The following is a 26314-nucleotide window of genomic DNA, read 5'->3' on the forward strand; positions in this document are numbered from 1 at the left end:
GAGGCAGGTACCACTTCACCCCAAGGCTTTTAAGAGGCTCAAACTTGGGGCTTTGTAAACATTGCTCCTCCTACATTCCCTGCCCTAGGTTACTGTTTAAAATGACCTTGTCCTCAGTGATTGAACATACTACAATATTTCTAAGACTTAGTTTTGTCTGAAACACCTTTCCAGCTAGGAGGTTTTTTTTCTTTCTTTCTTTCTTTTCTTTTTTTTTTTTGTAACTTGGGCTTAGTGTTGCATGATTAGATGAGCTGATACCCACCTTCTCCTTATGTTACCTGTGGTATATTTATTTCTAAATCAATAAATGACTCTATTAAGTTATTTGGGATTGTAGTTCCTAATTTAACTCCCAAGTCCTTGCATTCAAGTCGAAGCACTCTGTTTTCAAATGCTGCACTCTCATTTTAGGGCATGTTTTATTTCACCAGAATAACTTTTGTTCTGAATACACCCTAGGAATTTTTATATGGTACCTCACTCAGCTCATCCTGTTATCAGGACTTCATAGTTCACTTTGCCTCTTGTGTCTGTCTGGAAGGACCAGCTGAGAGAAGTCTCATACCTCAGGCCAATTTGAATGTGTTATCTGGTCTTTTTGAATGCTGGATGTTTGGTTCCTTGTATTTTCCCACAGTCCCTGCAAGGACCTTTGCCTATAGTGTCATATGTAATTCTAAGCTAGTCAGGGTAAAGTGACAGCCATATTAACCTTACAGAAGTTTCCTATCACTCGGACTTTGTTATCATACTATAGTTCATTTCATTTAATGATGAACATTAAAAACTATAGTCTTACACGGTTGTATTTTTATTCTTTTCTCAAATAGCTAAATATAAAAACTAAGAATGAACTAAAAAACTAATAATAAAAAAGATCATGATTTAGTTCTATTGCCTGAGATTGTCCTTTAACTTGTTGGTTTTTGGAGATAGAAACCTTCCCAAGAATACTTCTAATGGTATTTCATTTGCCTATCATACTTATATTAATCTTTCCAAAAGAAGAAAAAACGTCAGTGCTGTTGCCTGCAAACAGCTTTAGTCTGTTGTCTTGGGGACACTGCGAGTGGAGAATTGGGCCAGAAGTCTAGAGAACTGAGGTTCTTGCCCACCATGTGTTTTCACTGTGACTTTTGGCACACTCCATTTGAAACCCATTTTCCTGTACTTGACAGATGAGGGAATTAAAGTCAATTGCATAGATTACAGTTGTAAAAACTATGCCGTGTCAATGTAAAGAAAACTAACACCTATGGTATTTGTTTTCAATTTTTCACACATTTAAATCTGACTCTTTCTAAAACTCACTCTAGTGCTTTGGGGTTGAATACTTGTGCAATCAAAAAAAATGGCATAAATTAGACCCACAAGAAAAAGTTAAGTAGGTATCAAGGACCCCAATACCCAACCTGAGCACATTCCCAAGGTAGAAGGGGAGAAATGAGTAGAGTGAGTTATCCTCTAACCTCTGTACCCACTCTGTGGCACATGTGAGCCCCAAGTCATACACATGCGAAACAAATAGATGTTAAAAAGTTACAAAATTAAAAAAAAAAAAAAAACAACAAACCAAAATTGGTAGTCTTGAGTGGTCTTTCTTAGCTGGAGTCTGTCAGTCTTAGGCTCTACACATTCCTGATTTTTTTTCTCTCTCTCTATGTTACAAATAGATTGTTCCTTCTCTTCTCACATGGACAGTCTTTATGAAGTTGTAACAGGAGCATGCTCCATGGTAGATCTGCACAGTCCTGTAAACAAGCCACTCTGGGAAATCTCTTAAGAAGGCCAGGCTTGAAGCCAGAAATCAGAATCCCACAAACTAAGTGCACACATTAATTTGAACAGGATCCTATTGGAAATAACTGGCTTGGGAGAGTTCCCTGGAAGAAAGCAGCTTGTGTGCATTTATTTACTGTAGTGTATTTCTTCTGAGGTACACTAGGGAATGAAATGGCTCATGTTTGTGTGACAGCAACAAGGATAACGGGTTTTTGAAATATGAATGTCATGTTTGAATACTTGGTACTTAGCACTCCATCTTGTTCTTGTTCATCTAGATTTGGTGTGGCGGGGGGGAAGGGGGATGCTTGTGGTTCTGTTTTACTTTCTGGCAAGACTTACTTTACTATGACCACAATCTGAGTTTGTCATCTTTTCTTAAATCCTCCCTGGGAGTATATCCCAACATTACCTCTCTGTGTGTCTAGTGTGTCTTTCATCCCACAAGCCCCTGAAGGACTCACACTGCTTTCTGTATTCCCCAGCACAAGTGATATGCACTAGTGTGGCACATCTGAAGGCTGATCAGTAATGCTCCTTTAATTTATAGTGTTACAGTTGACTATCATGGAAATCTTAAACACAAGAAATTAGGGTGCATTTTATACCGTTGCCAAAAACATATGCAAGATTGCACTTAAGGTAAACCTCTATAAACCTATTCAGTTTTAAAGATATCTAGACACAGACAGGAAAATAAGGATTTTAAACACATATTCCTAACAGGAAGTGTTAGAATCTTTTTAAATAATAAATGTCAGTGACATTTATTGTACGTGATTCGAAATGTGATCATTACAGCACATCTAAGCAGTGAGCACTCTTATTATGAACATCTGGGGACAGACACTATTTTTAAAAAGAACATATGCCAATCTTAGGCTGTACAAAGGGTCCTGGGCGACCTCTACAAGCAGAGTGAAGTGTATAAAGGGGAGGGCTATTTAGCTAATTATAGGTGAAAGGGGGAAAAGCAAAACAGGGAAAAACTTTTTCCAAGAAACTTCTTGTACTCATTCTCTGAATTTCCTTTTGACTGCAAATGCTAATGTGGCAAAGTCAACAGTCTATCCCCCACCAACCCCCAGCCCACCACTGCCCCATGTGTGTTAGTGTGTGCAAGTGCCATACACATGTAAGTGTGTGTCTGTCTGTATTTATCTATGTATATAGGGAGATTTTGTCAAAAAGTACTATAATAAAATGTTTAACAAATACTTAAGGAGCTAAAAGTCTAGTTGGTCAGAGCACATTTAATTTGCGTTTAGGCAATGTGAGTACTTGGTAAAGACAAGAGAGTTGGGAGTTCACTCATCCTCAGCTATGTAGTAAATTTGAGATTAATCTGGACTACATGAGATCTTGTACAAACATAATGTATTTTATAGCAAAATATAAGGACCACCTCAGTCATTTAACCTAACACAATTCAGATGCTCTATTAAAAATTAAAAATTGGCATTTATTTCAGCAGATCTCCCAAAATGTTCACAGGTATGTATGGTTTTATTCCTGGTATTTAAATTGTCATGACTTTTCTATTAATCCAGATATCACAGCAATAGAAGGCACTAGGAGAAAGCAGACAGTGTGCACATTTCTATTTCTCTTAAAATGTAACTGACAGAAAAATTAAACAAACGTAACTAACTTTTTAAAGTTTCCTTTTAAGTCATGGAAAAGATCAGATTACAAATAGGCCTGTCATACACACACTAAGCGCTAACACTTAGGACCTGCCAGAAAATTCAGTCTGCCACCACTGCAGACACACACACACACACACACACACACACACCATACACACCCCACAGACTCCTCACAGGTTAGTTTTTACATCACTTCACCTTTCTCTGCTTCTTCTCAAACAAAGCTGTTACCAGGAAGCTCTGACTGAGGGAAATGCTGAGGCTGGTGATGGCAGAGAGATAATTTTTCTTTCAGTCAGATACAGTCTTGGCTTAGAAAACAGCTGAGAAGAGGGTCAGAGGCCATATCTGTGTCTCCAAAGAAGGGCTACTATATCAGCCTCTTTGAAATTCTAAGATACAGAGCTCAATTTTAATTTTTCTTTGCTTTTTCTTTTTGGTTTTGGACATTTTGTTTCCTTTGAGAGAGGGTCTCACTATGTAGCCCTATCTGGCTTGGAACTAACATACTATATAGACCAGCCTGGCCTCAAATTTGTAGAAGTCAGCCTGCCTCTGCCTTCAAAGTGATAGAATAAAAGGCATGAGTCATGTCTAATAAGATACAGTTTGCAAACGTACAAAGATAACTCTCTGTTGTTGACTAGAATATTCAGATGTGTTTTTTTCCCACTTTAATATTTTCCTAATAGGATGCTGCTAATAACCCAGTAAACTACAGAGCTCATATTGTCTAATGCTACATAAAAGGATGCAGTTTTCAACTGGTGGGTGAATGAAAATATGAATAAAAAAAAGGAAGGACCTGACTGCTCCTAGGTATGGTGGAGGAGAAAGTTTATTGTAGATATAAGGAAGAGCATGGCCAGACACACAGAAATCTAGGAAGAGTCCATAGTGAACATGACCCTGAGTCAGGCCATGTGAGGAGAGCTGGAGAAGCCAGGGGAGAGCCAGGAGATCAGGAGAACAAGAGGCCAGGAGGGAAAAGAACCAGGGAGCCAAATGGCTAGATTATATAGGGGAAGGTAGGTGGGAGAAGGGCAGCCCAGCTCCAGGGTTTAGGGTAGGGTGTGAGGTATGCTAGCCATATCCTGTGACAGGTAGAGAACTGAGGCATGCTGGGAACCTAGGGGCAAGGTCCACTTTGATATGTTAGACACCTCATTTAGCCATCTGTCCCCAATTTTGAGACCTAACAGTGGAATCATCTATTCAATCAGATAAAAATATAGGCGAGAATATATTTAAAGGACAGGCTAATCTTTTTTAAGTAGTTTATAAGTTTGTCTATAGTGCATTATTTCATAGTTTATTCCAAAAAAAAAGTGTCAATTGTTCTTAAGTACTAGCGATAATTGAAGAAATACACAATCCTCACAGAGAACCCAGCATGCTGGAAGGCAGACAGCTACATATTTCGTCATTGTCTCATATGGTGTGCTGTTTTATAGAAACAAGGATGCTAGGGACACTCTGGTGTCTGGGGAAGGACAGCTAGTCCAACTCATTGGCTCACTTGGGCGTCACATTTGTGTGGGAGTTAAGGATCTATAGTGCCGGGAGTCACTGCTTACATCAAGGCCCAGAGGCAACTTCAGAAGGATTGACACAGTAGAGCAGTCTGAAGGGAGTTCAGAAATCTTGAGGAAAGGAATATATTCATCTCATTTGCATCTCTTGACACTCTGCTCTACTGCAGTTTGAGAATGGATACAACTCTCTAGTCACAGAGATCCCTGAATAGGCAATCTATTCTGACTTTAGTGCTATGGCAACGATTGCACAACAGCTTTCATCCAAGTTGTTTAACATGAACATAAACACACTATTTTGTGTCTCCTGTATCAGAAGAACAGTTGTAGAGAATAGTGTTTGGATCCTAACTCTCAGAAAATGCATCAACAACTTATTTATTCTATTAAAATATTTTAAGGGACATATGGAGATTCAGTCAGTTAGGAATCTCGGTGGGAAGTTTTAGGGGTTGCTGGTAGAGGAAGAAAGGCAGAGGAGCACCCTTCTCTACACAGGTCAAGAAGTCATCAGCAATCAGACGTGACTCCAGAGCTCAGACATTGATTAGCACCAGCTAGCTGACTACTGCATTATTTGCCTTTCTGCATCCTGTGATGAAACATCTAACAGAGACAACTTAAAGAACGAATTGTTTATTTTGGCTCAGAGTTACAGAAGTATCAGTTCACGGCCAGTAGCAGGTCATGGTAGAACAGCAACTCATACCATGGTGGGGACACAAATCAGAGGTGGTAGGCAAGATACAATTCCCAAGGACACCACTCTAGGTATTTTCTATCCACACAGCAAATTCCACCACCTCTCAATAATCTGTTCAAATTTTATATCCATCAGTAGATTAAACCACCACATTAGAGCCTACAGAATCTAATCACCTCTTGAAAATGTAGCCCTTAGGTACAATAGAGAAGTTTTACTTTTTTTTTTTTTTTTTTTCGAGACAGGGTTATTAACCATCAGTATTAAGCTTTAAGACCACATAAAACAAAACAGTGTGTGTGTGTGTGTGTATGTGTGTGTGTGGGGGGGGGTGCGTGTTACTCTTGTTGCTTTCTAACTAAGCAAATAAATGAATCCCAATGGATTCACCACTGTATTTACAGACATCATAATGAATAAGGCAACACCCCCCATCAGAACTCCTAATACATGGCTGCCACTGGAGTTCATTTATTCGACTGGATCAATGACTGTCTCCCATGCCCAGCCATCTCTTCACTGGAGTCCACTTTGTATAGGAAATACTGGCTGTAGAAAAGAAGACTTGAAAGATGACTCATGCTTCCAGGCAAGAGTCTACAGAAGAACAGTATACAGCTCAACTGGGGCCATATGTAGACCCTGCTATTAATTGAGATAGTAGAGTATGCTATCATCTAACTTCACTGTATATCTAACAATCATGGAAATAACGCTGGCTTTATTAACTATATATGCATCCTTATTGATGTCATTTACCATTTGTGCTTGCATTTTACCTACAAGGTTGAGCGATAGAGGGAAAGGAGCATGTACAAATTAGGCTTGTTTCACAGCAGGAAACTTGAGGTCAGAGGTGCTAATCAAAGTAATTTGTCATTTACTAGCTGTGAGACTAGGGACAAATGAAAAAAAAAATCTTTGTACTTTTTGTTTTTTTAAATTTTTTTTCTTCTTCAAATTATGGAGGATGCATAAGCTTTCACATTTTAAAATTTGAGATAAAACATTACAAAGTTCTTGGCCCAGAGCCCATCATACGGTAACTTCCAGTATTAATTTGTGCTACTTATAATAATCATCTATGTAGAAGGCTGAATCTAACCATTGGATATTTCCAATGAGAGCAATGGGCATGATATAACAGAGAATAAGGAGAAGGTGCATATTCCCTCTGTTCCTTCTTGTATGAACATCTGTACTGATCCAGCTGCAGTCTACGTGTCCCCATAGGTAGATACAATGGCCTTCTTCCGGTAATCAGGTCCCTCAAGGTCTATGAGCAATCATGATGGCCTCTTCTCCAACTGACGCTTCATGTGATTTCTATCTACCGTTCGTTATACCAAGTGCTCTACCGTTATTGGCTCCCCTAAGGCCTCCTCCAGGCTGTTTACGAAACTACTTTCAGGTGAATCCTCTGTATGTGTCACATATTACACCAGGACGTGGACCTGTCTAAAACAATGACAAAGACTTCATTTGAACGTTAGTTAGGGAGGAATCTTTTTCCTTGTCAAATAATTTAATATATGTTGGGAGAAACTAACACAAGGAGTTGTAAATCCTTGGGAAGTTTATTGGAATGCTGGTGGTTTGTTATGATATATGCACAGCATTGATAGCTGGACAGAGTTTGTTCAGAAAGCAGGGGGTAGTGGGAAGGAAGGGTGGGGTTCTTTTGTAGAGGCATCAAACAAAATCATGTCCACAGTGGCAAGAAGAACAAGAGGATTCCGAGGAATGGAAGGAAATGATACTGGGTGGGTGTTCTGTTTAAGGGTTGTGGTAGGCAGGGTAACAGTATGGAAGCACCAAAGACGCCCTTGCCCCAATCCATGAAAGCAGTATAGTACCTTAGATGAGAAAGCAGACTTAGCAGAAAGAATTCAATGGGAATTCAGACAGAGGTACCAGATAAATGCAGGGACCCAGGGCTGGTAGACCTGGAGAAGATGTGACCATGAAGCAAAGCCAGAGAGGAAGACTGAAAAGTTGCACATCAGGTTTTGAAAGTGGCCTCAGGAAGTGGAAGGAAACTCCCCGGGAGGGGGTGCATGATTTTTATCACAGTGTGACTTAAAAATCTATAGAACTGTAAAACAGGAAATAGCTTGTTTTAAGCCAATAAATCAATGACGACTTATTGCAGTAGCAATAAGAAATGGATACAGGGTCCTGGATTTGGACAATCTGTTGAGAACTTTGGATTTTTATCTGAGAGGCAATCACGATCTAACTACTACAGATGATCTACTTCAAATAGGTACAAGAGCAATGTCATATTTGGTAGGTGGGTCAGAGGACAATTTAGGCTCCATAGCAACATTTGTAAATGGATATGTAAATTCTTATCTGTCTGTAAGACTCCAGATTAACAGCTGAGTCTATGAATCAGTAAGAGATTTGCAAGTATAAGCAATTGATAAGGAAAAAGTCAGACCCAGGATCCTTAATATCTTGTGTCTTGTGGAATGGACATAAATACACTAAATGTAAGGAACCTGTCCTCCTGGGTCAATAATATTATACATTAAATATTATATACATAAATATTATACATTAAAAATGGAGCATACTTTAGAAATACCTGCCGATCTGCCTCTTTCAACTCTCATCTTGGATTCAGCAAGGCATGTCATACCAATGTTTAAGTGACACTGTAACTCTCTCACCCCTACCCCTCTGTTTAGAGAATACAGAAGCTTCATTTCCACACTGACTGCATGTTTGGTAAAATGGGAGGGAAAAGGAAATACAGCTTGAGTAATTAGTAAACAATTCAGATTTTTGCAAAACATCAAGATGCAATCTCTGAAAGTTTGGGTTGGAAGGGAATCCCAAGCCAAGCTTGCATCAAGGGTGGATGCAAGAGCTGGTAGGTTAAAATCATTCCCTGGCCTATAATGCAGTTCAGAAGTCACTGTTGTTTGGATTCGTGGACATTTCCTGAGGAATGGGAAATGTTTGTATGAAAAGCCCATAGCTTGTTAACTGCCCACACCACTTCACTATGAAAGAAGATGTGAATCCATTCCTAAGTGAACGTAAGATTTCTCAGTGCTTAGTCATCCACTCCTGGGTTAACTGGCCCCATGTAATAGTCAAATGTAAAATTAACTAGTTAAGTATGCCAACAATGAAAACATCAGGCAGTTGAATATCATGTCCTGTTAAAGACAGCCACTGATCGAAGGACTAATGAAGTGATAATCTGTGTTTAAGCCTTCTACCCTTTCACTTGGATACCGGCTCAGTTTTCCCTCCCCAACTGGTAACTACAGTAAAGGCTGTGACCCTAACTACTGTTAGGAAAATCCGAAATGCCCCACATTTGTCTCAGTTGAATACAACACTGCATTTCTAGGGTACTGCACCTTCTTAAAAAAATGCATTTGTATTTGAAAGACAGCACTATGATATTTGAGTGCTAAACAATCAATTTCAAAATGTTCCGCCTCTTAGGAGCTAGCGTAGAAACGTCATATTGGGACAAGAAGTAGTTTTGTCTCGCATGCCTGTCTTCCCTTGTTCTTTAGTAGAAAGGGTCTTAAATATTAAACAGGAAGAAAATGCTATCAAGTCTACTTCTAAGCAACTCCGGGGCAGGAACTTTGCACACTAATCAGACGCCCTCCTGTTATTCTCTCTTGCAATGATTCAAATGCCTAAAACGCAACGCACAACTTAAAAACAACTTTAATTTGAAATGCCACTTGTACTTGTAAAGTTCTCAGCACTGCCTCCTTCACGCGGACGCTCCCTTCAGTCCTTTGAACTGACCGGTCTACCTGAGGGCCCCTCTGCTACATGTGTCACCCCTCACCCGAGACCCAAGCCCCACCAGAGAAGCTCAGGAAAGTAGGGTCGCTCACCAGTGAGAAGCCAGATGCAGGCTACTGTGACCTCCAGGCTGGCCAGGCGCCTGGGGACCATTGCTGGAGCGGCTTCTGAAACCAGCGACGTGCTGGTTCGTGGGCAGGAGCTGGCAGGAACCGGCAGAACCCGGGCGCCCGCGACTTGCGCTCTGGGTCACTCGGTGCGGTCTCCGCGGGTGTCCGGCAGTGGCCCCAGAGGCTACAGCGACCAGGAGCTGTGGAGGAGTGATTTCCTGTGTTTTGGTCAAATGCTGCTAAGCCCGCTCCACGCTTCTCACATCCCAGATGGATTGCCACATCTCCCGCCCCTTTGCGCGCTCAGTCTCTGAAATCTCACTGGCAGCCACCCAGGCTCTGTCCGAGACATGGACAAATAAAGCCAACTTCGCGGGACCGTGTTTAGGCTAAAGTCCACGGGCAGCAGCAAAGCAAACCTTAAAGGGACATCTGCCTTTCACTGAGAGGGCGATCTTGCTTCAGGAACCAAATCCCAAAGGTGGTGGGAAGGCGGGGCTGGACATTCAGGAGGTTGTCGTCAGTCTAGTGGCCCCGCCTTCGCACCCCAAGACTTCTCCCGGATCTGGGTAGAAAGGGCACTTTGAAAGTGCCCGGGCTTTTTACTCCTTGAAGGGAGGTTGCTTTCTTTTCTCCAGCTGCGCAAAAGGGATCAGACCCGCAAGGAAGTTAGCCCTTTTATGCCAGCGGACTCAGGAACTTGGCCTTGGAGCCTTCTCCAGGGCGACCTTGCCACCGGCAAGCTTCTCTGAGAGCTTTCCTTTAAGTTGCAGAGAGCTTGCCTCTTTTAGAAGACTGCTGATTAAAGGAAGTTGTGGATAAGGGGTTTTGATGGGGGTCACCATAAGACAGCCTGGAAAAAGGGAGAAACTAGACTCGGGTGGGCAAGGAAGAGTTAGGGAAACAGCGTGGGGGTGGGGGGAGGAAGGCAGTCTCCTTAGAAATGGAATGTGCGCTATTTTGTCTAAGCTAAACTAGGTTGTTTGAACACTGAGGACTGGCTCTAATAGAAGCCAGGGCACTGTTGCAGGGTATTTTGTTTTTTGTTTTTTCCTTCTTGTATGAGTGCTTATTAAGTCAGTTCGTGTTACTTCTAAGAGAGGTGGGCAGGAGTTGGTCCACTTCCCGTGCCTGGTCACTCACGATGATCCCTATTAGCTTCAATAAAGACGTGCCATTTTCAAGTGGCTTAGCACTTTTGTGATTTTCAAAGAAGAGGAAGGAATGGATGAGTGGATTTGTGGTTAGATCCCTTTGTAGATATCAGTCCAAGTGGGCAAATACTGTAACATCCCTGTCCAGAGAAGGACAAAGTAGGAGAAGGGTGCCACCCAAAGGAGGACCCACTGTCTAGACTGTCTAGACTACAAGTCAGGGAGCATAGGGTCTGGGAGTGCGGAGGGCTGCAGAAGCCTCAGGCATCACTAGGTAAACTGCCAAACAGAGAAATACAGAAGCAACAAGGGGAAAGGACACATGGTAAAGAAGTCTGATGGTCAAGAATAGGGTGAGCTAGTGGCAGCATGTGGTGGCATATGCCTGTTATCCCACCACTGAACAGCCTGAGGAAACAGGGCTTCAGTTTCAAGAGGCAGCTTGGGCCCCAGAGTGAGACTATATCTCAAACACACACACACACACACACACACACACACACACACACACACACACACACACACTCCAAGGTCCCAGAGTACTTAATCGAATTACCATGACCATTAGTCCATTAGCAAGGACTTCCCTTTCTGTGGTGGTTAGGTTTGAATAAGTGGCACTTTTAGGAGGTGTGGCTCTTGTTGGAGGAAGTGTGTCACTGTGTATGTCACTGGTGGTGGCCTTTGAGGTTTCAAAAGCCCTTTCCCACTTAGCTCCCTCTGCCTTGTGATTGGGGTAGTTAGTTGAAAGCTCTCAGCTACTGCTCTGACATCATTCCTGCCTGCCTGCTACCATGAGCCCGGCCATTATGGGCAAGAACTCTAACCCACTGAACTGTAAACCCCAGTCAACCCATTCTTCTGTAAATCACATTGGTCCAGGTGTCTTATAACAATAATAGAAATATAATTAAGACAGTTGGTACTACTGGTGCATAGTCTTAAAAAGAAACACAAGTTTGTTTGTTTGTTTTTGGTTTTTCGAGACAGGGTTTCTCTGTGGAGCCCTGGCTGTCCTGGAGCTCACTTTGTAGACCAAGCTGGCCTCAAACTCAGAAATCCGCCTGCCTCTGCCTCCCAAGTGCTAGGATTAAAGGCGTGTGCCACCTCCGCCAAACACAAGTATTTTACACTGAAGTTTGTGTTGGGCCTAGTCTTGTAAAATCACTAAAGTTCTGGAGTTAGGTTGCATGGATTCGGGCTCTGGAACCACAGCACCACAGCTGTATGACATGGAAGAATAGTCTAGGTTTTCTTTCTTTCTTTCTTTTTAAAGGTTTATTTATTATTATATGTAAGTACACTGTAGCTGTCTTCAGACACAGAAAAGGGTGTCAGATCTCATTACAGATGGTTGTGGAGGTTTTCAGGACCTCCAGAAAAGCAGTCAATGCTCTTAACCGCCGAGCCATCTCTCCAGCCCTAGCCTAGGTTTTCTAATAATGAGCATAGCTCCTCTCCCTGAAGACTCATGTGAGGACTAAATGAGACAACCTCCAAACATTCAGCACAATGGTTGGATTGAATTAAATCCATGAGCTACTAAATATTTTTCTTCCTCACAGTAGAAGAATTGACAGTGGTCAACAGTGGAAACTTAGTCCGTCCCTACATGTGATGGACCCTACAGGAAGCATTCACTCTGTGATAGCCATCAGGAGGACAATGTTGGGATTTTTACCCGTAACTCTCCATCAACTCCTATTATTAAATTACCTTTGGCATATTTACTAGAAATTATGGAACTATCCATTAGATATGCTTACAAAATGGGTATACATTAAGGTACCATTATAACACTGACACAGTTTGCTTTTCAAATTGGCCAGCTGTCAAAGGGATTTAAAAAAAAAAAAAAAGAAAACTAAAATAGCAAGTGTCATGAAGATTTGGAGAGTAGGAGGGTTCCTTGGCAAAGAAAAAGCTTAACACCACAGGGTACAGAAGGTGCTCTCACCTAGAAGGTGTTACAAGATTTGCTAGAGAGTTTTAAAGTTTGTTCCACATTGAAAAAGAATATAAGAAAAAAATTAAAAGTAGTGATTTTTTATTTAAAGAAAAGGTTATGCTGAGCCTTCAAATACTTCTTTCAGCTTCATGTTTTCTGTTCTTTAAAATAAATTTCTGAAAAGTCTGTACCTGTAAATAATGAGTTCTGGTCACCCTTTACCCCCTATTTTTCTCTCATGCCCTCCAATTCTGCCAATACCTTGAACTCAGCTTGCCCCCTGCCCATATGCATATATTGTATGTGTGACATACTGAGTTTAATTATGGTTGCTGCATGAATGTGGGTGGGGCAGTTTTTACTGAAGGTGTGACAACTTATCAATGGCTGTACCACTAAGGAAAAAATTGTACCAATTCCTCCAGTACTATTACCTCCCACATTTTTAAGGTACCATCAAAATGTACATTCATCTCACTCCTTGCCCACTCTAAAGATTTAGTAGTAAACAGAATGTCTAGATCTGCTTCTCTTTCTACAGTGAGTCCATAAAATTTTATTTGTTTAATATATACAAATATACACATATATACATACATGTTTTCATACACACACTCACTATATATATATATTTGTATATATATACATATATATATATGTATATATATATTTGAGTCAGGGTTTCTTTGCATAGCCCTGGCTGTCCTGGAAGTTGCTCTGTAGACCAGGCAGGTCATGCACTCAGAGATCTACCTGCCTCTGTCTCTGAAGTGCTGGGATTAAAAGGATGCACCATCACCACCTGACTAATAACTTTTTTTAAAGATTTATTTATTTATTTTATGTATATGAGTACACACTGTAGCTGTACAGATAGTTGTGAGCTTTCATCTGGTTGTTGGGAATTGACTTTTATAAATAAGTACACTGTAGGTGTCCTCAGATGCACCAGAAGAGGACGTCAGATCTCATTACCAGTGGTTGTGACCCACCATGTGGTTGCTGGGATTTGAACTCAGGACCTTTGGAAGAGCAGTCGGTGCTCTTACCCACTGAGCCATCTCACCAGGCCCCCCTCCTTTTTTTTTTTTTTTAAGATTTATTTATTTATTATATTTAAGTACACTGTAGCTGTCTTTAGACACACCAGAAGAGGGCATCAGATCTTATCGCAGATGGTTGTAAGCCACTATGTGGTTGCAGGGATTTGAACTCAGGACCTCTGGAAGAGCAGTCAGTGCTCTTAACCACTGAGACATCTCTCCAGCCCCAACAAATAACTCTAGCTTACAAATTTTGTCCATTTTGTTGCAGTGCTAGGGATGGAACTCTGGGCCTTGCCTTTGCTAGGCCGGTGCTCTAGCACTGAGCTACATTCCTAGCCCCAGAGTCTGTAACACTTTAGATGTTATCATTTCCACCTGTAAGCAATCAGGGAAGTGTCCAAGCAATGGTGCTTGCTAATAGGGAGAACCTACACAGGTGAAGGGTGTGGCTGACTAGGTTTTTTTTTTTTTTAGGTTCTGCTATGGACTGTGTGCTCCAATGCTCTTTTCTTCTGATGTGAAACCGAGCAGCAAGGTTGTTATTCTTCTGTGAATCTGCTGTCCATTAACATCTTTCACTTATAACTGGAAACAGAAAATAGCTGGCCTGCTCTCAATTCTAACAACTGGCATGCTTTGTTTTAAGCCTATTGAGTTATGTGGTCTAGATTCATCGATGTTGTTACACCTTGAAAATTCATGATTGTTCCCTCTATGACCAAACCAAGTCCCAGCGACGGAGAGCTCGGACTTCACCACTAGCCAGCCATTTGTTTTCTGGTATTGCGTAACCTTCTTGCGTGAGTGTTTTTTCACTTAAATAGGTGTTCCTCCCTCCCCATTTCCTGAACGTATCTGTGCCAGAAACCATGTCCAAAGGCATTTGAGCCACTGGTACAAAAGGAAAAAAAAATCTTTGGCTTTAGATTCCTGATGAGGGTAGTTTAGCTCCTGACACTGGATAAAGCTTCCCTTGATTGCTTGGCTGGCTTCACCATGAGTGACACACTATGCCGCTGGAGAGAGGCTGTGCCAGGGTGGTACCCTGGCAAGAAAACTCCACTCGTGGCACTCTCTGACTCAGAATAAAAAGCAATGGTGGCCAGAAACAGTTGAGCTGCACTGTTGGGTCCCTTACTTTGAAATACAAGTCTGTGTTATTTTATTACATTATGCATTGAGGCAGTTGTAGGATGCCTTGACTAGGTTGGCTTAGCTATTTCCCCTTTTGCCATCTTTGAAAAAGTTAAATGAAGTACATTTAAACAGACAATACTATGATATCAAGAAAATAAAGCATCAGTATTCCTTATGGCAGGATTGGGTCATTAAATACATCTTCAGGGAAATACCTTTTGTCTCTAATTTTTAAGAAAGTAGGTCACAGGAAGGGAAGTTTATTGTCTAATCCTGAAATGACAGTTAAATAGTTTGTTTTACAAGTCATAATATGCTGTAATATTCTAAAATCTATATCAACACAGTCAACCACTGACGTTTGCCCTCCAGCATTTGACTGCATATTATCCATTTTAACATTTGTCAAGTTACCTTAATACATCTGGAGTCCTCTTCTGATTAAGGATTCAGAGATATTGAAGTGTTGGGTCCTAGCAAGTAAATTCAGAAGCTACCCAGAAATACTTGCATGGGATAAACTTTCTAATTATATCAGACCCGAGTACATAGGATAAGTAAAAATCAACAGGAAAAGATAATAAACACAGAAGTCTAGAATTGGGGGAAGTGGGTGGGGAGTTTTACAGGACAAAGAGAGCATAGGACACTTAGGACACTTTAGAGAAGGACTCCATGACCCCCTCAAGTCTGCATTTTTCATGCTGTCAAGCCAGTACCACACGGATGATGGAGCCAGATTCTGCTGCCACCTCAAGAAGTAGCCTGACACCCCAGGGACCCAGTTGCATTGGTCTATGTGTGTTCTCCAGGATGAGCCTGGTGAGACGCTTCCCAGGGCAGTTGTTCCTTAGCAGAGAATCCCTGCCTTAGCATTCTCCTTCTGCATTCTCTCTCTCCTTTCAGATGACTGGATTTTCACATGATGGATGGAGACCTCAGTTGATGAGGTCTTGCCCTCAAGGCACCTTTCCTCTTATTGTCGCAGTGGATAGTGACTCATTCTTTCCTCCATACTAATCTGCGATCACAGATGCTTTACTCACGTGCCTTTCCTTGACAAACGTCACAGTGTTCTTATCCTCTGTTCTACTCTTTTGCTCTCTCCCAATGAAGGCCTGGGAAATAGCAATGAGCAGTAACTGTGACACGACCTGAATGACATCCCATCTTGGAATTTCCCCCATTGAATTAACCCATCTATAATCTTTAAATTCATTCTCATTCAAGTTTTCAGAGGGTGGGCAGAATTCATTCTTTGTCAGGATATCATCAGAATTGCTCCCAGCCCAGTTCTTTCGAGAGTCCTCATCTCCCTCTCTATGAAGCAGGTTTCTATTGCCCATATTTCTCTCAACATTCTTACTGATCAAACTTGCACTAAATTAGCCCACTAAGCTCTGATCACAGCAATCTTGGCTGTTTCCAGCTTAAAGTTTCAAACTCTTCCACAGTCTCCACACAATCCAATTCCAAAGCTTTAAGAACCACATGATCTTGTTTATAACATGAATGGCCCCATTTCTCAAGACCAATTTTCTGTATTCCTTTCTTCTATTTTATGACAAAATTCTTGGCAAGAATCAACTTAAAGGAGCAAAGATCTGATTGTAGTTGGAGGGGACAACATGCAGTGGTAGGGTCAACGTGGTGGCAGGAGTTGGAGGACAGTTGATCACTGTAGCCCCAATTGAAAAGCAGAGAGCTGTGAATGTTAGTGCTTGGCTCATGTTCTCCTTTTCGTGGACTCAGGAAATCTGGAAATCTGTCCAGACAGTACACTGGATTCCAAGAAGATAGCGCCAAGTTGCCAATCAATATAAGCCATTATAGGCTCCAATCTTAAAATGTAATTGAGTATTGCCTCTTCCATGTTTTGACTTTTTCTTTCATGCAAGCTCTACTGTGATGTGAAAGGAAACCATAAATAAATAAAGGAAGAGCATGTGACTAAAATAGTAAGTTCTTATAGTAAGAGGTACATAAAGTTGTCAAGCCTTGTCAATCAAAATCAAGAAAAAAAAGAAAACTTGAGGACTGTTGGATTTCCCCTCCTTCTTTAGTATCGACTCCCTCTCCTCCTTAGTTCAAACCTCCTCTTGACTAATGTGTTTCCCACATTATCACCTCTTGTTACCTTCTAAATTCTATTCTTGTACCCACGTATATCTATCTGTAAATACCCACCTTGATTAAAAAGCCTCTCTTTATTGAAAATGAAGACCATCACAAGAAACCACAGCTGGCACATTGCAGACACTGACAGATCATTGGGAGACCATTCCCAAAGGCTTTATCTGCATCATAGCTCCTCCATATACAACTCAGGGAACATCTCAGAAAAAGGAGTAGAGAAAATTGTAAGAGCCAGAATACCAGGAAGTCTGCTGTAAAACAGTCTCTCCTAGAAATGGCTGCATAAACAAGACCAGAACAATGGCAATATCAAAGAATCTTCTTCAACCTGCTATTCACGATTGTACCCTTTGCTATGTGCATAAACAGAAAACATCCTTTATAGCAGGACTCAGTATAGCTAGCTTTTATGTTTGCCTACCTATGACCTCAGTTATTGTACTATAATACCAATGACTACAGCACAAAGTTAAATACTGTAGGCTGCCTGAAGCAGCCTAAAGATCTGTAAATATGAATAGGTCAAAAGGAAAACATTTATTTTCTTCTTATAGTTTTTATATGACTAGCAACTCCAATTGAGGTCTCCACGTGAGACACAACTGAGCAAAAGCAGTCATGATATATTTACTAAAAGCCAAATTATATTTAACTAGCCTGAAAATGATTATTTGGTATCTCATCTCACAAAAATGGACATTTAAGTGCTTAGAAACAAAGCCTGCAAGACTAGAAGCAATGTGTGTTTGGCACTTGGCTTCATCATGGTACTGGAACCTCAGAGTACAAGCCCAGGGATCTTAACACACTATTGTGAACTTCTATCCAAAATGTCAATCAAAGGGATGAGTAGTTAGCAAAGTAAAGGAGGCTTTACTCAGTATGACCACAGCAGAAAGAGATGAAGAGACTCAGTTCCCCAGATCTGATGTGATTACTTTCAGGCTCCATAGAGCAAAGACAAAAGGCATGAGTTGGAGATTTCTATTAACTGGGGAATTTTCACAGCTGACACTGAAGGCAAGTTTGGTCAAGCTTGACCTGGTTGATCATTATCTCAAGACTGGTTCTGCAAAACTCCAGAAGGGAGAGATCCTCCACTGCTTGAGGGTCCCTTAAGTTTTTCTCCTGGGGTAATTGATCTGTTCTGTCTGATCTCATTACTGGGCTGTTTTTTTTTTTTCCATTAGGGCTCCGTTCAGTCACTTGTCATAAACATATTTATCAACCAAACCTACTATTCCTAGTGTATAAACCTGAAGACCAAGGTATGGTTGACAGGAACATCTTTTATTAGAGGTATGAGGGAGAGTACAGCCAGAGGCATCTGGAAGAGTCCAGAGCAGGAAGAGAGAGTAATATATTGAACATGGCTAGCAGATGACCCGTAGGTGTGTGTTGGGGGGGTGGGTAAGAGAGAAAGACTAAAGGGACTAAAGGAGAGAGAGAGAAGGAGAGGGGGGAGTGAGAGAGAGAAGGAAAATATGGCAGAAATGTCAGGTTTATACGGGAAAGGGAGAAGCTGGAGGAAGAAATCCTAGGAGCGGGAGAAGTTTAGGGTTAAAAGAGATGAAAAGAGCTGAGAAGAGACAAGAAGTGCAGGAGACTGGAGTCCAGCATGCACTTTGGTGTACTAATGGGGATCAGAGCCCGACATTCAAGTTATTTATAAAAAGAGGTGACTCAGAGTAAAGCTGAGAGTAAAAGGAACAATGAAGGTAGTTGGGCCAGTGTTGAATCCCTCCTTCAAGAACTGGATACTTATGTGACTCTTTCATAAAATCTTCTAACTCATTTTTATTATCCTTTCCTTAGCCTAGTTGGGAAGTTAACAGCATCTCCTGTTAGCTTCACCTTACCAGGCTCTCTGGTCCTTGTGATCATTTTTGAAGTGATTCAGATGAGATCTACAGAGTGTAGTGTATGATAGGTAAGATTTATTACAAGGTAACAAGAAACACCCAAAAATGCAGATCTGTCTGTTTAGATAGACTTTTAATTAGCAGCCATACTTTCATGTAAGTGTTGAACTTCTGATACACCTGCTGTCTCCTGTAAGCTCTGCAGTTGTTTACTACCATATCCAGAGGCCTCCTACTGTTTTCTAGAAAATATCTGGAACAGATAGCTTCCTGAAGGGTGCTTTCCAGTTCAGGTAATTGACAGGCCCATTTGGATTACCTCTTAAAGGAGGGAAAAAAATGGTATGTCTTTGTTTTCAATCTGAAAGACTCGAGCTAGATAGTAATCTTCCAACCTTCCTGGCCATTCAGAAAGTTATATCTCCACCATAGGCCTGAGATACAGCTCAGACTCTATTCTTTTGACCAGCAATCAGGAAACCTTTCAAACTATTGGACTTATTAGAAAATAAAATAAAACTTTTAAAACAGGTTTCGTGAATAATTGAAACAAAGAAACAAAGAAATTTTATTTGTTTGTTTGTTTTGAGAAATTCACAATGTAGCCCCAGCTGGCCTGGAACTTTCGATGTAACCTAAGTTGGACTCCAACTCATGGAGACTCAGCTATCTCTTATCTCTCTACTGCTGGGGTTAAACTATCTGCCATAACATAACAAAGAAATTTTTTTTTAAGGTTTTAAGATTCTAACAAAAATGCAATGAATAAACATAGGTAAATGATGTTTTACTAAATATGGAATATTAAAAAAGGAAATGCAATAATAGAAATTAAGAAGTCGAGGGCTGGAGAGATGACTCAGTGGTTAAGAGCACTGACTGCTCTTCCGGAGGCCCTGAGTTCAAATCCCAGCAACCACATGGTGGCTCACAACCATCTGTAATGTGATTGGATGTCTTCTCCCGGTGTGTCTGAAGACAGCTACAATGTACTTACATATAATAAATAAATCCAAAATAAAGAAATTAAGAAGTTGAAAGGTTGGGGATTGAGAGATGGCTGGCTTGGTGGTCAATAATATTTGTGGCTTCTCCAAAGAATAAATTCTGTACTCAGTACCCATGTCAGACTGTCCGCTCTCTTCTGTAACTCCAGCTCTATGGGATCTGACACCTTTGGCTCATAGAACACCTGAGTGTGTGCGTGTATGGAGATACACGTACCTACACATAAGTAAAAGAAATGAAGATAAATCTTCAAAAACTAGAAGTTGAAAAGTGTAGTATCTAAAAACAAATAATTACAAGAGAAACTGAACAGCATTTGAATTTTCAGAAGAAAGAATTAATCAGTTGCAAATAGACCAATGGAGATTATTCAGTGTATGGAAGAGAAAAAAAGAAGCAAGCAAGCAAGAAATAAAGGAATCGAGAAAGAATGAAAAAGAAAGTGATAGTATATATGTGATGAGAATCACAGAAGATAGGAGAGAAAATTAGAACAGGAAAGTATGCTTGAAGAAATACAAATAGGACAAAAAGTATTAAAATTCTTTTTTTATTTTTTTTGATTTTTTCTCAAGACAGGGTTTCTCTGTATATCCTTGGCTATCATGGAACTCACTCTGTAGACCAGGCTGGCCTCCAACTCAGAAATCTGCCTGCCTCTGCCTCTCAAGTGCTGGGATTAGAGGTGTGCACCACCACCACCCAGCTAAAATTTTTATTCTATGTGAAAACCAAAGAGATCCACATTTTGACTCACAGTCAACTGTTAAAGGTCAAAAGGGATATAATATCATAGCAATCACACTCCTACTATGTAAGGAGCTCCTAAGATTAAAGAAAAGATTTCTCACGATACACCATGATGGTTAGAATAGAACAGATTATCCAGCCTTCTAGGAAGAAAGAAAGAGAGAGAGAGAGAAAGAAAGGAAGGAAGAAAGAGTTTTAATCAAGTGTAGCAAGATTATCCAGGAGTGGGGCTGAGAAATTCAGGAGTTCTTAAGTCTTAGTAAATTCTGAAAGAAACTATTGCTAGTATCCTTGTTCTATAAAGAATGCTAAAGAAATCCTCCATTCTGAAAAGACACTCGTCAGGAACTCAAATTTACATTAAAGAATAAAGAACATCTACAAAGAAATCCACATTCATAAGTGTAAAAGGTTATAAATCCTATGTTAATTTACAAGTCTCATCAGATTCAAGAGACACATGATTCATATGAATCCATTAGATTCATGGATGCCATAAGACCAATGGACACATCTGTAATGCCAGAATTTATGAAACAGAAAAAGAATCACATAAAGGAGACCAAAGTGCTCTACATAGCAAGTTCTGACCTATTTACTGAGGCCACGTTGCAAAACAAGCAAAACAAAAGACCAAAGAAATTAAAAAAAGCAGTTATACAGGATGATAACTATAAACCTGTCAATGTAAATAAATTAATACAATTTATACAATAGTAATGCTATGAAAGAGGAGATGGAAATGGTGAAGTGAAAGGCCATTGAGCTTGTATTTGAGCAAAGGCATTATATAATACTAAAATTCGCCCAATTTCAAGACAAATGTGAAGAGAATAGATCTAAAAGCATGTTAAAGTAGGCACAAAGCAAATACTATAGTATATTATAAACTATCTACTCAATAGGACATGAATAATGTAGGAATAGAGGAACTTTTCTTAAACCATCCACAAATATTAGTTCAAATAAATCATAAACATAAGTATAAGAACAACATTAGAAGATGCATACTAGAAACATAGTAGTAAATCGTCACTGCTTTGGATTAGTTAATAATCTCTGAGATGCAATGCCAATAACACAAGTGTTAAGGAAAATACAAAATGCTCTTTAGTACAATTTGAAAAGTTATACTTCAAAATCTATCATCAAAAATGTTAGGCAAACAACAAAGCAAATGCATGCTACATTAGTGGAGGAAATGTTTGCAAATCACTGATCTATAGGTGTCTAGTAATGTATAATTCATAGTTTAATAATTTAAAAATATCATTTAAATATTAAAGCTATAAATATGAATTTTTACAAAGAAAGAGAAGACAATAAGTTATCAAAAAGCATATGAAAATATGTTAACAGCATTCTCTATTGTGAATAACTACTACTTCATGCCCATCTAGCATGCTTATGAGACAGTAACAAGAATAGGTCACAGTGTAGAAAAGTTAACACACATCCATACTTTTTTAGATTTTTTTATTTATGTTTTATATGCATATTGGAACTCTGCATGTACATCTGCAGATTTATGTCAGAAGACAGCATCGGACAATTGTGACCTGCCACGTGGATGCTGGGTTAAGAGCAATGAGTGCTCTTAACCACTGAGACATCTCTATGACCCCATAGATTCTAAATAGTACAGTCAGTTTAGAAAAGTCTCCTAGTTTCTCAAAGTTCTACATAAAGCTCACATTGCATTTCCAAACAACTAATTAATTCCATTCTTAGTATCTACTCAGAAGAACTGAAGGTATTTTGCCATACAAAGTCACATATAAAAATATCAGCATTATTCACAAGAATGGAACACTGCAAATAATGCCTATATTCATCAGTAGATGAATGGGAAAACATGGTATATTGATATAATATAGTGATATTCAATCATGAAAAGAAATAACATTCTAACATATGTTTCAGCATGAAAGAATTCTAGAAACACTAAGAGAGAAAAAGTTGCACATGCAAAACAGATCATGTATCTTTTCATTCCATGTACATAATTAGGGAACTCCTAAAAGAAAAAAAGTGGGCTGGGGACATAGCTCACATGCTAAAGTGCTTGCTGCTCAAGCATAAGGATCTGAATTTGTATCCCAAGTCTCCCGGTGAAAAGCCAAGCACAGCAGTACATACCTAAAATCCCAGCACTGAGAAGTGGAAACAGGAAGGTCCTTGTCTAGATAAATCAGTGAGCTGTGGGTTCAGTGGGAGACAATATCAGTAAAGGACTAAATTCCCAGAAATGCAAAGAGAGACATAACAACAGAAAAGAGGAAATTCAAATAATCATTAGGTCTTACTTTAGCAGCCTGGACTCCACAAAATTGTAAAATCTTGATGAAATGGAGAATTTTCTAGACAGATACCACTTCCTGAGGTTAAATCAAGATCAAGTAAACTATTTAAATAGCCCTATAACACATAGAGAAATAGAAGTAGCTATTAAAAGTCTTCCAACCACCACCCATTCAAAAATTTAAAAAAGCCCAGGGCCAGAAGGTTTTAGTGCAGAATTTACCAGACTTTCAAAGAGCTGGTACTCCACAAACTATTCCAGAAAATAGAAACAGAAGAAAAACTGCTAAACACATTCTATGAAGCCAGAGTCACCCCAATATCTAAACCACACAATGACTCAATGAAGAAAGAGAATTTCAAACCAATTTCGCTTATGAACATCAATGCAAAAATACTCAATAAAATACTCACAAACTGAATTCAGGAACATATCGAAAACATCATCCATCATGATCAAATAGGCTTCATTCTAAGGATGCAGGGATGGTTCAATATATGAAAATCCATCACCATTATATGGTGAATCAATATAATTCACCATATAAACAAACTAAAGAAGGAAATCACATGATCACCTCATTAGATGCTGAAAAAACACTCCTTCATGTTAAAAGTGTTCCCAGGGACTCAACCACCAACCAAGGACTATACATGGTAGGACTGGCATGTAGAGGATGGCAAAATCAATCATCAAGGGGAGGATAGGCTGTTGGCCCTGTGAAGGTTCTGTGCCCTAGTGTAGGGGAATGCCAGGGCTAATAAGTGAGAGAGGGTAGGGTGCCAAGCATGGGGGGGGGACAACAGGGGTTTGTTCTTGTTGTTTTTGTTTGTTTGTTTGTTTGTTTTTTGGAGGGGAAACTGGGAAAGGAGAAATCATATAACATGTAAATGAAGAAACTAATAAAAAATGCATTATAGATATCAGAGATACTGGGTACATACCTAAATATAATCAAAGCAATTTACAGCAAGCCAATAGGCAACATCAAGCTAAATGGAGAGAAACTTAAAGAAATCCCACTAAAATTAGGAACAAAACAATGTTGCCTTCTTCCTCTCTATATATTCAATATAGTATTTGAAGTTCTAACTAGAGCAATAAGACAACTGAAGAAGATCAGCGGGAAAAAACTGGAAAAGAAGAAGTCAAACTGCTTGTGCATGATATGATAGTATACATAAGTGACCCCAAAAGTTCTACCAGAGAACTCCTACAGCTGATAAACACTTTCATCAAAGTAGCTGGATACAAAATTAACTCAAAGAAACCAGTTGCCTTTGTTTATACAAATGATAAACTGGCAAAGAGAGAAATTAGGGAAGCCACACCCTTTACAATAGCCATAAATAATATAAAATATTGTGGTGTAACTCTAACCAAGCAAGTAAAAGTCTATATGACAAGAACTTCAAGATCCCAAAGAAAGAAATTGAAGATTTCAGAAGATAGAAAGATCTCCCATGCTCATGGATAGGCAGGAGGATTAACATAGTGAAAATGATCATCTTACGAAAAGCAATCTACAGATTCAATGCCATCCACATCAAAATTCTGAAACAATCATTTATAGACTTTGAAAGAGCAATTCTCAACTTCATAAGGAAAAAAAGAAAAACAAGATAACCAAAATAATCCTGAACAATAAAAGAACATTGGGAAGAATCACCATCCCTGACCTCAAGCTACACTACAGAGAAATAGTGATAAAAACTGTACAGAAAGAGACATGTTGACCAATGAAATTGAATTGGAGACCCAGAAATTAACCCATATACCTATAGACACTTGATCATTGATAAAGAGGCCAAAACCATACAATGAATAAAAGACAGCATCTTCAATAAATGGTGCTGGTTTAACTGGAAGTCTAAATGTTCGAGAGTGCAAATAGATCCATATTTATCACCCTGCACATAACTCAAGTCCAAGTAGATCAACAACCTCAAAATAAAACCAAATACACTAAATCTCTTAGAAAAGAAAATGGGAAATAGCCTTGAACGCATTGGTCCAGGAGACAATTTCCTGAACAGAACACCAATGGCTCAGGCTCTAAGATCAACAATTGAAAAATGGGACCTCATAAAATTGCAAAGCTTCTGTAAGGCAAAGAACATTGTCAATAGGACAGCCTACATATTGGGAAAGGATCTTTATCAACCCTACATCTGACAGAGGGTTAGTTTCCAAACTTTATAAAGAACTCAAGAAGTTAGACACCAACAACCCAAATAACCCAGTTTAAAAATGGAGTACAGAGCTAAACAGATAATTCTCAACAGGGGAATCTCAAATGGCCAAAAAGAACTTGAAAAAATGTTTAAAGTCCTTAGTCATCAGAGAAATGGAAACCAAAACAACTCTGAGATTCCATCTTACACCTATCATAGTTGCTAAGATAAAAAACTCAAGTGAGTGCTCACTTTGGTAGAACATATACTACAACTGGAATGGTACAGAGAAAATTAGAATGGCCCCTGTGCAAAGATGACATGCAAAATTTATGAAGTGTTAAAAAAATAAACTCAAGTGACAGTACATGCTGGGGAGGATGTGGAGAAAGAGGAACACTCATCCATTGCTGGTGGGATTGCAAACTTGCACAACCACTTTAGAAATCAATTTGGTGGTTTTTCAGAAAACTTGGAGGAGTTCTACCTCCAGACCCAGCTAAAACACTCCTGGACATATACTCAAAAGTTGCTCCATCCCTCAAAGGCCCTTGCTCAACTATGTTCATAGTAACATTATTCATAATAGCCAGAAACTGGAAACAAACCAGGTGTCCTTCAACTGAAAAACGGATAAAAAATTTAGATAATCTACTAAACAGAATACTATTCCGCTATTAAAAACAAAGACATCATGAATCTTTCAGGGAAATAGATGGAGCTTGAGAATATCATTCTGAGAAAGATAGCCCAGACCTAAAAGGGCATACATCTATGTACGCACTTATACGTGGATATTAGCCATAAAATACAGGATACCCATGCTATTCTCCACAGACCCAAAGAAGCTAAACGAGATTAAAGTCACAAGTGAGGATGCTTGAATCTCAGCTAGAAGGGGGAATAGGAGAGCCATAAGAAGCAGATGGAAGAAGGCAACTGGGTAGGAGACATGAGGGAGAAGGGAATGAGGGGTGGAGCTCAGGATCAGAGGTGGAAATGGACAGGAGTGATGGCCAGATGGCCATGAGAATGAATGGAAATCTGCAATTGACAGGGGTGGAGAGGTAGGGAGCATCTCCAGGAATAGAAGAGACGAAGTATGATGATTTGTATATGTTTGGCCCAGAGAGTGGCACTGTTAGGAGGTATGGTCCAGTTGGAGTAGGTGTGGTCTTGTTGGAGGAATTGTGTCATTGTGGGCACGGGCTTTAGGCTCTCACCCTAGCTTC

General features: G+C 39.8%; 1 protein-coding gene and 1 non-coding gene across 3 annotated transcripts in view; one reads left to right on the forward strand and one right to left on the reverse strand.

Annotated features, from left to right (window-relative positions):
* The window catches only part of Itga1 (integrin subunit alpha 1), a 152988-nt gene extending 142803 nt beyond the window's left edge, over window positions 1-10185 (reverse strand). Inside the window, exon 1 of one of the 2 annotated variants that reach the window (XM_031360506.1) lies at window positions 9548-10185. In XM_031360506.1, the coding sequence (XP_031216366.1) occupies window positions 9548-9608 (61 nt within the window). In that variant the 5' untranslated portion in view covers window positions 9609-10185. The remainder of the gene's footprint in view (window positions 1-9547) is intronic. The other variant, XM_031360505.1, reaches the window with a different exon arrangement.
* Window positions 10186-25326: 15141 nt separating this feature from the next.
* LOC116084069 lies at window positions 25327-25434 on the forward strand. Its single transcript, XR_004116031.1, has one exon. It is a non-coding gene; the product is annotated as a U6 spliceosomal RNA (small nuclear RNA).
* The last annotated feature ends 880 nt before the right edge of the window (window positions 25435-26314 follow it).

This window comes from Mastomys coucha, unplaced genomic scaffold (assembly GCF_008632895.1).
Source record: "Mastomys coucha isolate ucsf_1 unplaced genomic scaffold, UCSF_Mcou_1 pScaffold8, whole genome shotgun sequence".
NCBI classification, from domain to species: domain Eukaryota; kingdom Metazoa; phylum Chordata; class Mammalia; order Rodentia; family Muridae; genus Mastomys; species Mastomys coucha.